Source organism: Ammodytes marinus (genome assembly GCF_949987685.1).
Source record: "Ammodytes marinus genome assembly, chromosome: 15".
NCBI classification, from domain to species: Eukaryota; Metazoa; Chordata; class Actinopteri; order Uranoscopiformes; family Ammodytidae; genus Ammodytes; species Ammodytes marinus.
This window is the reverse complement of record NC_137219.1, coordinates 6,138,624-6,153,413: the sequence shown is the minus strand read 5'-3', so window position 1 is coordinate 6,153,413 and position 14,790 is coordinate 6,138,624. Positions and strand designations below refer to the sequence as shown.

General features: G+C 42.0%; 1 protein-coding gene across 2 annotated transcripts in view; it reads right to left on the bottom strand.

Annotated features, from left to right (window-relative positions):
• slc8a3 (solute carrier family 8 member 3) overlaps positions 1 to 13,575 on the bottom strand; it is a gene marked incomplete at both ends in the record, with an annotated part of 101,434 nt that extends 87,859 nt beyond the window's left edge. For both annotated transcript variants that reach the window (XM_080042133.1, XM_080042134.1), the window contains one exon: positions 11,795 to 13,575. In XM_080042133.1, coding sequence (XP_079898259.1) covers positions 11,795 to 13,575 — 1,781 coding nt within the window. The remainder of the gene's footprint in view (positions 1 to 11,794) is intronic.
• Positions 13,576 to 14,790: the final 1,215 nt, after the last annotated feature.

Here is a 14,790-nt window from a genome sequence, read left to right as displayed (position 1 = left end):
TCATCACTTGATTTTGAGGAATGACTTGAGGCAGCGGTGAATGATGCAATCTTTAGTAACTTACTCCTTGTCCACCTACTGTAAATACTCCAAAAGGGAGGGGTTAGAGAAAGAGCGTCGCAATCTAGAACTTTCACCACTAGATGCCACCAGGATACACCCTTATTACACATTGTACTTTTAAAACAGCTGATACATGAATGTTAAGACCCATGGCAACACAGAGCTGCTGCCCCAGAAGGAAAGTGATGAGAAAGGAAAGAGGAGAAGGCATGGGAATAGGGATGAAGGGGTGTGTGTGTGTGTGTGTGTGTGTGTGTGTGTGTGTGTGTGTGTGTGTGTGTGTGTGTGTGTGTGTGTGTGTGTGTGTGTGTGTGTGTGTGTGTGTGTGTGTGTGTGTGTGTGTGTGTGTGTGTGTGTGTGTGTGTGTGTGTGTGTGTGTGTGTGTGTGTGTGTGTGTGTGTGTGTGTGTGTGTGTGTGTGGTGTGTGTGTTCACAGTCGGAGAGGGAGTTACATGCAGGAAAATTATGGTAAAGGGTAACGAGAAACTACTGATGCATTCTGGTGCATTTTCTGCTGCAGCAACCAGAGAACAGTATGGAGAGGCGATTCCCCCCCACCCTAAAGGAGATCCCCTGAGCTGCCCACAGAGCACATGGACAGAAAGAGAGAGAGAGAGAGAGAGAGAGAAAGAGACATAGGCAGAGACATAGGGTGAGAGAGAGAGAGAGAGAGAGGGGAGGGGAGTAGCCCTGGGACCGTGGTAAAGTGCACAGAGTAAAAACTTGAGTGAGATCACAGCCAGTATCGGAACGGTTCAGGGAGTTTGGACGGAGAGAGCACACACTCACTGTAGAGATGGACTCTGCTGCTACACAAGCCTGGTCATCAAACAGACAGGAGAAAGCCAAAAAATATTATAAAAACTGTTTTTGAATGGTGCAAGGCCCGCCCCTTGTGATTTGCAACGGAACAAAGCGAGGAAAGACTGACACCTTTTTACTTTGACTTTTCAAAGCCCCTGTTTTTTGTCAAGTCCACAAATCATGTACAGAGAAAAAAACAGTGTCACTTTTGCAGGGCTGAATGGAGAGCATACTTCAAAATGCTGGACAAACCGCACGGAGGCACCAATACATAACAGGACAGCTCTAGTGTGGAGTCAAAGGGCAAATAGAAAGGGGGGTTTCATCTGAGGCTCTTTTTCAGGGTTCAAAGCCCTAATGCACAGCACCGACCTACTCACTGACTGACTGGAGCAGAGGAGAGCAGTGATGGATTAGAAAGCGCTGCAAAGAAAGAAAACAAAGTATATTCTATCTTTTCTAAGACGGAAACTTGGTTATGAAGCCAGTAAGAGCTGTCTTCAAGTTTTCTTACTTCCTGATTGTCTTTTTAAGGAATGTAAAGTTATATAATCAGAAATGGGGACAAAACTAAAAAAATGTTTTAGTTCACTGAATTATATGTACATTTTTGATAAATAGTCGATATACGTATACGTTCAAATGTCAGAAAGCTGTGAAACTTTGCTCAGAGGCAAAGGCGTAATTTGCTGGGGGTCAAAACCGGCCAATGCAGTGCCCCTTAATATCTAGATAGGTGGAAATCTCAACCCCCCTCCCCCCCATGTCAAACCCAAAGTTACTCTCTTCAGAGGCCAAGAAAACTGCTTTTTAATTAGGGCTACAACTAATAATTATTTTCATTATCAATTAGTCTATTAAATAAATAATAAATTTATACCAAGCAGATATGCCATTCTTAATTGATTATCAAAACTGTTTAATCGCAGAATCATGTTCTATCACTCCATATATATTTCTTATTTCTGTTCTACTTGAAATGTCTTTTTATATGTCCAACCAACAGCCTGAATACACAAAACATTTGATTTATAAGAGCACAAAATATTGAAAAGCAGTAAATCCTCATAGTTGAAAAGCTAGAGCTTCTTTTTGCTTGATAAATATCCCAAAAAAATAACTATGTATGAAAACTATTGGAGATTAATTTCACAGAAACAGAAAACAAAAATAAAAAGTGCATCACAAACAGAAACTATCCTAGGAAAAAGACAACTTGCAACGAGGAAGTAACAGTACAATTATTTTGTATGAATGACATGTGATCTCTGGGAAGTGAAGTGGGGAAACGCCACGGCAACAAGAACTCAGCACCAAGGAATGCTCCATGGTGAGTTATAAGAGGATGAAAAGAAATAGAAAAAATACATATATATATTTATATAATCTCATTCAAATTCATTCATCCAGCTTTACTGAGTCTCGTCTGCCTTCGGGGTTGCTCAGTGAAGCATTTTGTATATTGGTCAGACGTCAAAGTGCCGTGAGCCGATTTCACACATTCTAATAAACCTTCTACCGTTCTGAAAAACCGCAAACACAAACTGCACTTTCATATGCTTTTATACCATTGTTTCAGGTGTGAAAAATAACACAACAGCAGGGGAAAAAAGCCTAAACGCAGACAGCTTCTCTCATCTCCTGCAGCCTTTTTACAACCAGTTTGCACACACGCACGCACGCACACACGCACACACACACACACACACACACACACACACACACACACACACACACACACTCACTCAGCTGGGTGCAACCTTAGCTCTCTCACTGTGAGCTTCATTGATTTCTAGTCTTGCTGCTGGGCTGTACACATAGGAAGGTGCTGTGGAGCGCGACTGACCTTTATCAGAGTATGCAGATGTATGATGTGGGTGCAGGGGCAGAGCAGGCACATTCACGGGCACCTCGGACTGTAACCCCAGGACTGTCACCCTCGAAAGCGGGGAATGAAACGAGAGCAGCAACCTGTATTGAACGCACCCCTAGGCAATTCATCCTTCTTTCAAGTGCAAACCTACATCCATACCTATATTGCGATACAAACATAATGAGTTGTTGTGTGATGGTAAAGACACAGATCTTAAAAGGCCCTGAATTTGATTTGATAGTTGTAGATTAGTTAATTGATCATACAATCATTTGTATTAAAACAGAAAAATGTATTACCTTCAGTTTAAAATTGAATGACATTTAAAAAAGGCCAAATATTAAGTCTCCTGATCAAATAAAATAACAGAAAATAAAAAGATATCCATTTTGCATTTTTCAAATCAAAAGTCATAATCAAATCAGTAGAGGTGCAATATCCTGACTTTGTAAGGGTAAAACTGATTCCTACATTTCCCAAAATGCACCTGGATGGCAAAGCCTGCCTGATTGACACAGACACAGTATGTCCTTCAAACTACATGCCTTCAAGTTATAACAAATATTCAGGCTCCAAAATTGTGATGACATCACTATGACATCATCAGTGACCTTTTTTTTGGGCTTCTCATAAGATTTTTAGAGAAGTGTTGCCAGACTGAATAGCCCTCCCCAGTCCCACGAGGAGGAAACTGAACTTCATGAGTAATCGGTGGGTGCCTGTTTAAATAACCATCCAGATTTTTTTTTTATTATTATTATTTCCTTTGGTCGGCTTTTCATTTTGTGTTGACACACCTCCCCAATCCCAGCCAATAGAAAGCTCCCACATATCCAAGCTAGGCCTACTTGTCACTTTGAAAAGTTTTTCCCTGCAGGCAGTTCCTATTTACAGCACATCTAGATATGACTGAGAGCAGCATCAGAGTACTCCAACTGTCTACTCACATACTGGCTGACACTAATTAAAGAAACATATCTGATTTTACAGTCAGGTTTCAGGCTGCAGAAGATCACAACATCGGCTGTAAACAACTCCCTTTGCAAGTGTGTCTGGATGTGGATGTCACAGTTTTGACTATACGACATGTTTTGGGAGGATCTGGGGTGTTTGTTTCGTTCTGCCGAAGAGATTTAGATATAGAATTAGATTTATTTCTGTCACACCAATGCACATGGTGGCTTTCCAGTGAGACTTGGGTTAGAAGTAAAAGAAAAGTATACAATAAAGTTTAAAGGGTAATTTATTTCAACCAAATTGAACATGTTTTCCTCACATGCATCGTCTATCTTTAACATTCTACCTGCCATCCGAATACAATGCACTGAAAAATACCATTAAACAAGACAGACGGCCTCGCTAAGAGGCTAGGTGCTAAATGCTAATGTTAGTATGCTAGCATGCTCACAATGAAAATGCTAAAATGCTGAGGCAGGTAATGTTTGCCATGTAACCAACTTTATTCTGTACCGCTTTCAGTTAGACTGAAGAAACAGTCTCTTAAGCCCCATCTCACCGGGCTGCGACTGTTGGGGGACAAATTGGCAACTGCATTGCATTCGCGAGGGAGTTTCCAAAATGTGTCTAAACATTTGCGGCGATTCTCAATTTCCTCGCATAAGTCGCAGAGCCTCGCTGTCGTGTTCCCTGAATTTCAAAAAAATTGCGTGACAAACGTTCTCTCAAAATAGTCGCAGTGTTATTTTGGTGTCTCCAACCCGGTAAAATTTGGTCCAAATTTGGATGGAGGCTCGTGCAAAGGTGCAACTAGTCTCAGCCCAGTGAGAAAGGGCCTTAAGGAAACTACTCACAGGGCTTGAAGAGGATCAGGAGATAGATGAGATTGTAATTTGGGAGGATTGATCTGTAATGTATATTGTAAAACAATCCTTCTCTCACACTTTGATTTGTTCCACTGTCTGCACCCTGACTCCACATTGAGAATTACTTTCCTCCAAAGTGAGTTGAACTTAGAACAGTTGCTTGAAGGCAAATAAAAATGTATAAATTATTGATTATTTAAACATTTTATTGGACACAGAGTTTGGCGAGAAGCAACATTTAAAATCTGGAGGTTCCAGTCTGTGAAACTAAAACCATTTGTCAACTGAGCACACAAGATAAAAAAAACTTGTTTAAAGTTTGCACTATCCATCACTATATTAGAGCAGGCGGCGCCATGTTAATCTTTTTCAGAAATAAAAGTGAATCATATAAACAGTGCCGGGTGTTTATTTGTTAGGACATTATAGAGAAATGCTTCTGACAGTCAAACGGGTCAAACTGATGCACTTACCTCCATCCAGAGTCTATTAGGCTGGATAGACTGTCAAAAGTTTGGGGAGCCAGAATATATGATCCCCGGTCAGATTTACACCCAAACACGCAGGGGGAGGCTCGGAGCTGGCGACACGCCCTGCACTGAATTGTGTTATAAATAAGCTTTAACTTAATTGCATTCCCCCAACAGGGAGGAACAAACGCAGGGCCAGCATATTTATTACCACTCAACCTGTGTGTGAGTGTGTGTGTGTGTGTGTGTGTGTGTGTGTGTGTGTGTGTGTGTGTGTGTGTGTGTGTGTGTGTGTGTGTGTGTGTGTGTGTGTGTGTGTGTGTGTGTGTGTGTGTGTGTGTGTGTGTGTGTGTGTGGTGCGTGTGTTTCTGTAAAGTATCTGTAACCTGGAGCCAAAGTGCAAAAAGCTACAATAAGTTCGCTAAGATAAGAAATGTTCTCATGAATCTTCCAGTGCTGTATGTCTGTGGATGTGTAGGAACCTGTGCGACACGGCCCTTTATTTATGTGTGTGTGTGTGTGTGTGTGTGTGTGTGTGTGTGTGTGTGTGTGTGTGTGTGTGTGTGTGTGTGTGTGTGTGTGTGTGTGTGTGTGTGTGTGTTTGTATGTGTGTGTGTCCTCTGATAGCAGATGGAAAGGTGTTAGTACTACACAAAACAATTTTGTGTCATTTTATGGCTATTTACTAAGAATGCAATCCACTTCGCTAGTTTTTACCCGTGTTAGAAGTGAGGCTCTGTAGATACCAGTGTCAGTCGACCACTTTGGTCCATAATGAAATATCTCAACAACTGTTTCATGGATTGCCATGAAGTCTGGTACAAACATTCCTGGCACCCACTGGATCAAACCTATGGACTGTTATCTTCTGACCTTGCCTGTAGTGCCAACGTGAGGTTAATATTTGGGATTTTCTTTAGTAAAATATCAATCAAACTATTTCATGATTTCTATGAAATTTAATTTCATGATGAACCCTCATGACTTTTGATGATCCATTCCTTTTACATCTATAGCGCCATCATCAGGTCAAAATTGTAATTTGTTCAACACTTTCAGGAGTACTAACGGCATTCCCGTAAAAGACAATAAAATGAATCTTGAATCTTGAATCTTGAATTCCCATCATCCTCAGCTGTATTTTTGTCCAATTCTTAGCCAACATGGTAAACGTTATATTGTACCTCCACACCATACATGCAAGTTAGCAGCATCATTGTGGGGATGTTAGCACCTGCAAGCATGTCTGTAGACTAGTCATCTTGAAATTCATTTCTATCGTCTTTAGCTATTTTTCTTCAGGTGACAAAGACCAACCAGTGAGCACTGATTAGTTGATTTGTGACTCACGACACATCTTGATGGTGAAGTAAAAATGTTAGGCTAAATTTTGTTAAAAGTGAAAATGATTTTAGAGCTTGTCTTATGGGCATTAAAATGGCTTCATTTTAGAACCTGCTTGACTATGGAATATAGCAATTTAAATTCTGCTTAAACACAATGGTTATATAACTTAGATGTCTACAAAACAATCACAATGTTCCTGGTCGTAACCTCAATGTTTAGAGATATCAGTCCTTCATGTATTAATTAATTAGAAAACCAAAACGGTCTATGTACAAAGAGCCACGTGTGACTCAATGTGACTTATGTTTACCCTAGCCCTGGTTCACTTTTGACTGGATATAAACTGTAATGAAACATAGACAAAAATACTATGAAACAAACTTCACAATCACAGTTACCAACAAAAACAAAGAGCAATGGCCCCCTGAGGCGGAGTGGAAAAATGCAAAGAAAAAACACGTTGCAATTATTGAGAGAAAAGAAACTACGAGGCTGTAATGAATAAAACAACAGAAATACAGCAGTGAATATGATTAGTCGAGCTCGAGATGATCCTGGTAGTGTGTGTGTGTGTGTGTGTGTGTGTGTGTGTGTGTGTGTGTGTGTGTGTGTGTGTGTGTGTGTGTGTGTGTGTGTGTGTGTGTGTGTGTGTGTGTGTGTGTGTGTGTGTGTGTGTGTGTGTGTGTGTGTGTGTGTGTGTGTGTGAGAGAGAGATATGGAAAGAGAGAGGGAGAGACGATGGAGGCTGGTAAAGTAAACCTCGTGGGTCTATTCCAGGGCGTCTTGAAAAGTGCTGGCAGGAGGAAAAGCCGAGTTGGTCAGCAGAATGAGGATCAGCGTGTGGACATGTGTTCTGCCACTCATGACACCCAGAGGGTTGACAGCTACACATTCAAGAGACATTAAAGAAAAAAAGGCTTGAGTTAAGAAGGCAACGCATGAGCCGAAGTAGGTCGACTTAGATGGCAACGTGAAAAGGGCAAATCCCTTCCCATGCATCTTATTGTGAGCATATTTGTTTTTTGCAATTTATGGAAATACAAGGGCAGGTTTTACAAGCACGGGAGAGTCATGCTCATACAGGCGTGACCACAGTGGTGATTACTTGAGCTGATTCTGGTGCGTCCTCTGCACACCACTCATTTGTTTATGAATCCATCAGCGCCTAGTTAAACATCCGTCTCCCCAGAGAAGGAGCTTCTACACCTAACAGCTGGGTTATTTCCACTGGGGTCAAAAGCAAAACAGAAGCATGATGCAAACCTTCAGCCATTCATTTAACCTGGCAGTAGAATTACTCACAGTGCTGAGGTTTCCAACGTATTGGTTGGGAGGGACACCCCCAAAAAGATCTTGAGATGAATATGAGGGGTCACAAGAGGAATTCAAATGATTTCTACTGTTTGTGGCTACAACTAAATATGATTAAATATCACTTTTTAGTGATTTAATAAATAAATAAAAATTGTGTAAAAACTGATGTCCATCACAGTCCAATGTGACATCTTCATATTTCTTATTCATTCAACAAACGGTCCAAAATAATAAGTACAAATATATTCAGTTTACAATTGTATGAATAAAGAAACAAACAAACAGTCAAATTTGAGGAGCTGAGGGGGGAAATATTTTTTTTAAATAATGACTCAAACAATGAATCTATTGTCTAAATAGCTGTTTATCAACTCTATTGAATAGGTTTTTTTTCAAGATTCTGAAATTAAGAATTTGCTGCTTTCTTTGTCTGATATTATGTTAAATAAAATATCTTTGGGTTCTGGACTTTCCGACAAACAAGCAACTTGAACACATCACCATGTGCTACAAGTTAAATTATAGATACAGCTTTGACTGCCAAAAAAAAGTTGAAGAAGCTTGTGGTGCCTAGATGAGGTTCATATGCATTAGCTCATAGCAGAATCACTGCCACCAAGAAACTATTAAACTTCCCACGTCCTTCGCGCTGAGGACTATTGTCTGGCTAAGAATTGGAGTGATGTATTCCACAGCTCCAGATTAGGACAGTAATAAATTTCCACTCTGGTTGATGACAATGGACCCAAAGTGTGTCAAAAGAGATTGAGAGTCAAAGCCTCGTAAAACAGGGGGAGATAGAAGGGAAGCGCATGAGATCTGAAGCATTATGAACTAATTGTCCTTATAGGACGTCATGAAAAGCCTTTGCCCTTTAGAACTGGGAGCACACTCTGTCCTGATTAAGTCAGCGCAATTAACACAAATTAGTAGCAGGAAGGAGAACTGTTTTAACCATGTGCCAAGGAGGGGATCCTGAAATTTCAACATCTTTGCGAAATGGAGATAAACATATCATTTATACTGTCAATTGCCATTCATGTCGGCGTTGGAATATCAATGTGAATGCCATGGAGTCAAATAAATTCTGAGTTTTTTCACGTTGTGAGGGTGAAAACGACCCTGAGGAGAACTTCCAAGGCAGCGGAAGAAACATTATTGTAATTATGCCTTTAGTGAATATTCTACACATTCATCCCCCTTTTGTTTTGTGTATTGAAATGTTCTCATGAATCTTCTAGTATATGCTTCTGGATGAAGCTGTCACTTCCACTGCTCCTCTTTTGTCTTTTTTTATGGATGCACACAGAATCTAATTCATCACCATCCCAGTGTAATTATGGAAATTTCTGGAGATTTGTTGGGAGTTCTGTAAGAGCAGTCTGCCATTGCTACAAAAGACCCACAAGTCTCTGATGGGGAAAGATTTTCATATTAATAGTTGCGCGTGTTCATGCATATGAACAATTTTCATTGTTTTTAACCGCTCGACTGTATAATGTCCTGTATGTTTTAAGAAATCATATGACATTTATCATTGTTCCAACGTGAGTACATTAATCAAAAACTTGCTTTGTGATTTTGTTTTAATATCTACAATATGTCTTGTGTGCTGTCTTGCTGCAGTTCATTTTGCACACGGTCTGTGTGTCAGTGTGGACTATAAAGCTGTTTGTATTGTCAAAATGAATGCACATACATCAACAACGAGCCAATTTTCTTGACACTTATTCCACAGATGGTTGAGACTTATCGAGTGATAATATTATTAGTAGTATTCAGCCTAGTCTTTACAATGTCACGCAAAATGTCAGAGTTTTTTCTTTTACAACTGATTCAAAAGCAACAAAACGATTTTAGTTTTTCTTAAAAGGATCGAAAGGTCGGAGAGTATGACCTTTGGCCCGGCCATTAACCTGAGTCTGCCAATGTAACAATTCCTCTTTCTGTAGTATAAATCCTTTTTACGTTGCTCTAAAAGGATGTTCAGCGTACATCTACCTCACACTGCTGGAGAGGGTTTAAAGGAATTGTTTGACATTTCGGAAAATATCCTTAGTCGCTCTCTTGCTGAGAGCTAGATGAGAGGAATTGATACCACACTCAGGTTTTTGTCTGTAGAATATGGAGCTTAGCTTAGCTTAGCATAAAGACTTGAAAGACGTGAGGGATGCAGCTATGCTGGCTCTGTCCAATGTTAAAAAAAAAATTATTTGAACATGCATTATGATTAGTTTTCCAGATTGCCAGTGTTCTAATTTCCATTTAATTAAATAAATAAGGGAATTGAAACTTAATACTATACTGTACATACACACGTCCTGATTGTTATACTGAAATGTTCTGAAGCAATCTTTTTATTTTCTCCATAAAATCGAATTTTTCCTTCAGATCACTGAGAACGTTAGATCAATCCGCAGCGTGTCATGTCCTACAACAGAGCACTGCCTGCTGCACCGTTAGAACGTCTAACTCGCGCTACGATTGCACAACACAATGAACCGATCGATAGACCAGCAGCGTTCCCCTCTCACAATGCCAACATCATCGCGGCCGCTGCATGATGATAGTCTTTTCTCCACATCTCTCCCTGTCCCGGCAGCCTTCAGGGCCCCGACCCATAAAGAATCTCTATCATAAATCACACGAAAACCCTGAGAGCTCAGCAGAGTCCCCCAAGAGCATGCTGATCACCCGGACTGTCATCCCGCCCCGCCGCCGGTCTCCTGGGCTGCCTCAAAACCCTCAGGATCCCCGCACACTACACACACACCCGGAGCACAGAAACTTGCAAGTGAACCACAGCACAGCCGAGAGGGGTTCCCGATGGGTGGGGGAAGGGGGTATGTTATACAGACGCATGTCACTTTGATTCACTGCCTTGAGAGTCAATGTGTGAGATGCAAGCGGATGCAAGCTGTGAAATAAACAAATCAATATTTCTCAAGAGACGGAGTTCTGTTCTGTTCCGTACGCACACAACATTATCTTAGAGCATGCCTTACATAGATGGGACATAAGGCTGTAGTATAGCCATATAGTGAAGTACATGACCCTGATTACATTTGCACTAGAGTACAATATGTTGCCATTATGGAAACACAGCCAAATATGCAGTTGCACGCCAATATATTTTAAATGCAGTGTCGTACACATATGATACGGCTGATGGAACAGCTGCACAACATACACATATTTGACATATTTTTGATTCATTGATGCTCACCACTAAACTGCAGGCTTTTTATCTTAGCATGACTGTCGCCAGAAGGAATCAAACCCCTAGTCTTGTCACTCATCATGACATGGTCTGCCTACTCACCTAACAGAGCGTGTCTGTGTGCTGTTTATAACATGGGCCTTTGACATTTGTTGCTGTAGTTTTCACTCTTTTTTTAGCAATCTATCATTCCATACTGCTTTCTTTCAATTGATGCAGACATGACACAGAAACAAAAAATCCAGAGTTCGACAAAACACAAGCAATAGGGATTAGTGAAGCAAAGGGGGAGACAGGGGAGGAGGGTTACTTAAGGACTTCCTGCTTCCACAGTTGTGTGACAAATCCCCAAAGTTGAATCCCCATTGCACGCGACACAAACAGGCTTGCGCCCTGGTGAGAGCAAAATCTCTTGATAGGGACACAGGGGGATATCAAGCGCACACTCAGATGAGAGAGAACACTGTCTAACCATGCAAAGAAAGAAACATTTAAAATTCACAGTGATGAGTGCAACTGCACATGAATAGCTTTGCCAAAGTATGTTCTAAATTAAACGACGACAAGAGGCAAAGACAATATCTTTGTATCAAAAACAAATGCTGTATATGGCAGACTGCTGAAGAGCTTTGAAGCTAGCTATCATATTATATTTATTGTAGCTATTGTTCCTTGAAAGGTATATCACCATTAAGTCAAATCAATGGGATGCAAAAAGAGTCAGACAAAGAGGAAATGTATTAATAACTCCTAAAAACACTTCATTTTCAATAACCGTGGTTGATTCAAAATCAGGCAATAGCTTATAATCGCCAACAACACATATTAAAGAAAATGACTGCCCCACAACCATTAGAAAAAGAAAGAGCTGCTTTCTTACCAGGTCTCATCGTTCTTGAACTCAAGCTCTCCGTAGGTGTCTTCAAAGTCCTCCCCTCCTCCTTTGGCGAGTCCCTCCATGGTGCGATAAGGCACAATGACCGTCCCCCTTGCTCCAGAAGTCCTGAGCACTTTCACTTCCATAATACCGATGCCTTCGCTGATGTGCACCGCTCCGCTCTCGAAGGTGAAGATGCCGGAATGATCGTCGTCCAGAATGGTCACGGTTGCCACGGTGGGGAAGCCCAGCAATGCCTTTGGGTACGGGAGACTGTTGGCTGACAACACCTCGTCCTCTGTTTCCAGGACTCGAAGATTACTGATCCGCACAAAAAAGTGCTCGTCCTCTTCAAAGATGTCGTCGTCTATGATGCCTATGCTAATCTCCTTGTACATCTCTCCTGGCTTGAACACTACTGTACCCTCGGAGAACTCATAGTCGGCCCCAGCGTTAGCCGAGCCGTCCTCTGTCTTATAATCCACGTAGATGGTCTTGTTGAGGTCGCCACCCTTCCTGGTGACGGTCAGAATGGCGGCTCCACAGTTCTCCAGACACTGGTAGACGGCAGGCTCAAACGCAATGCGAGACACGTACTCTTCGGGCTCCTCCACATGCACCTCCTGTATGCTGACGCTCTTCTTCGCCTGCTCCGCCGCGTGTTTCTTCAGGATGTTTCCGGCGCCCGTCATCATGCGAGTAGCTTGGATGCGGTAGAAGGCACGGCTCTTCTGCTGGTGCGAGAGGGCGTAGTAGTTGGCCATCTCCACCAGCTGATCCAAGTCCTTCTCCGGGTGCTTCTGCTTCAGGTCCTTCAAGATGCGGATCATGTCACTCCGGGATTCGTCCACCTCTTTGCCCTCGATCAAACCAACGAGATTACTCGGCGCGCCTCCGTCCATAAAGTGAGAGTTGACCATCTTTCCATCCATCTCGATCCCCTTGGACCGTTCGGTTTCTGTCTCGATGATGACGCCCCTATGCTTGTCTGTGCGATATTGCTTGTGCATGAACTTGAAGAAGAGCATTCGTCTGTCTGCTATCCAGGCGAGCAGTACGCATATGGGGAAGAAGGCCAGCGTGAGGAGACCTTCCCAGACCTGGACTACGTTGGGAGAAAACACGGCTAGAATCATGTAGAGCCAGATGTAAGCGAAGATGCTCCAGCCTGCGGTGATGAAGAACACTCTGAGGTGCTTGACTTTGCGTACCTCTCCTTGGGGAATGACAGACACACACAGGCCGATGATGACAAACATATTGAAGGCCGCACTGCCGACGATCGTGGCGGGGCCAAGCTCACCGGCTTCGAAATTATGTCCACAAACCTCAATTACAGAGAGTAGAATCTCGGGGGCAGACGAGCCCAAGGCCATAAGGGTGAGGTTGGAGACCGTTTCATTCCACACCCGGATAGTGGTGGTTGTTGTTTCCCCATTGGGCCTTTTAATGACGATTTCCCTTTCCTGGGAGGTGATGACCTCAATGGCTGCCATGAAGCGGTCCGAGATGATGGACACTCCTAGAAACATGTAGATCATTGCCACGAAATACACAATGACCCGTGCAATCTTGTCTCCCATGGAGGGATCCTCGGGATACCAGATGGGCAGGATGATCCCGGGGCGACACTTGGAGTTCCCCTCGCAGGTGACATTGCCGTGGCTATTCAGAGGGCTAGGAGTGGTCCGGGCCTCTGTACAAAGGAAGGCTACAGCCACAGAGACCAGTCCCAACCAGAGGCAGGCTGACGACCCGGGCTTTACAGGCCTTGAACCCTCCATGCACCCTCCTTCGTTTCAGGGGTCCTTACCACACTGACAGTCCCTCTGGGATCCAGCACTGGGCTGTGCTTGTTCTCCACCCACCACCTAAACACAACAGACAGAAACAAAAGAAATGTTATGGATGTTATACTATTATTAAAGCCTCCTGCTATGCTCAAATTTACAAATATTGTTTGTCCTTTGACCCAACTAGCAATTTAAAACTCCACAAAATGACTAGAATCCAAATGATTTATGTGCCTGAAATTCAATTTTTTTGTTGACAATAGCCTTTTATATTTCATAAAAAGTTTACTCTTAAATGATAGAAACAACATTCAGACAGGGTGAACACTGGTTAAACAATTGCATCATGTTTTTACTAGATAGATAATGGATTGTTCAATAAATATTTATTGTACTTTATGCTTTACTTATTAAAGTTACTTACGATGCATATTTATTGGACACAAATTAACTCCATAATTAATTCAATCACATAATGGAATGATTAACCAACCTTAGGGTAATTCCACATAGTTTTAATTCCCAAGTTTGGGGAGAAGTAGTAGTACAAGTGTGTAAGACTGTTTGCAGCAACCCACTTTATCTAAAGCAAGAAAATAAATTCTTAATCTTGAGTGCAATATTTAATATTATACCACTATTCTTCCAAAATACATATATGAGTCTGTGCCTCCTTCCTCACGAACAGCATGGTCATGAAACATTGAAGTAATCTTTGAGAGACGGGATGGAAAATACTAGTTATAATTACGTGAATAATTATGAAGATTACATTACTATTTTAATAAAATAATAGCCTGTGGGCTCATTTAGAATCAGAAAGTCTGTTTTCAGTTGTGGATGCGTGCGCCCAATAAAATGGATTTGAGCGTGATTGTCTGAAAATCTCAGGGGTAATACACAGCTCTGAACCAAACAGCTCGCTCAGCAGGCGTGCAATGCTGCCAAACTAAGCACTGTCCAAAATGTCGCATTGGCAAAAAAACAGCAGAGGGGAGGCAGGAGACCGTCAAGAGGCAAACTGAAACAAAGGGTACAGATGTCCCATCCAAATTCATTATATGCTGAGCCCTAAATGCACACTTACCGCTCCCGCAAGAGAGAGCAGCATTACAACAACAATACAGACATTGTCTGAATTCAGAAAAGCTCAGGCTAAGCAGCATCTAATGCACCTCTTTGGCTCTTTCAAGACAGGACTTCACA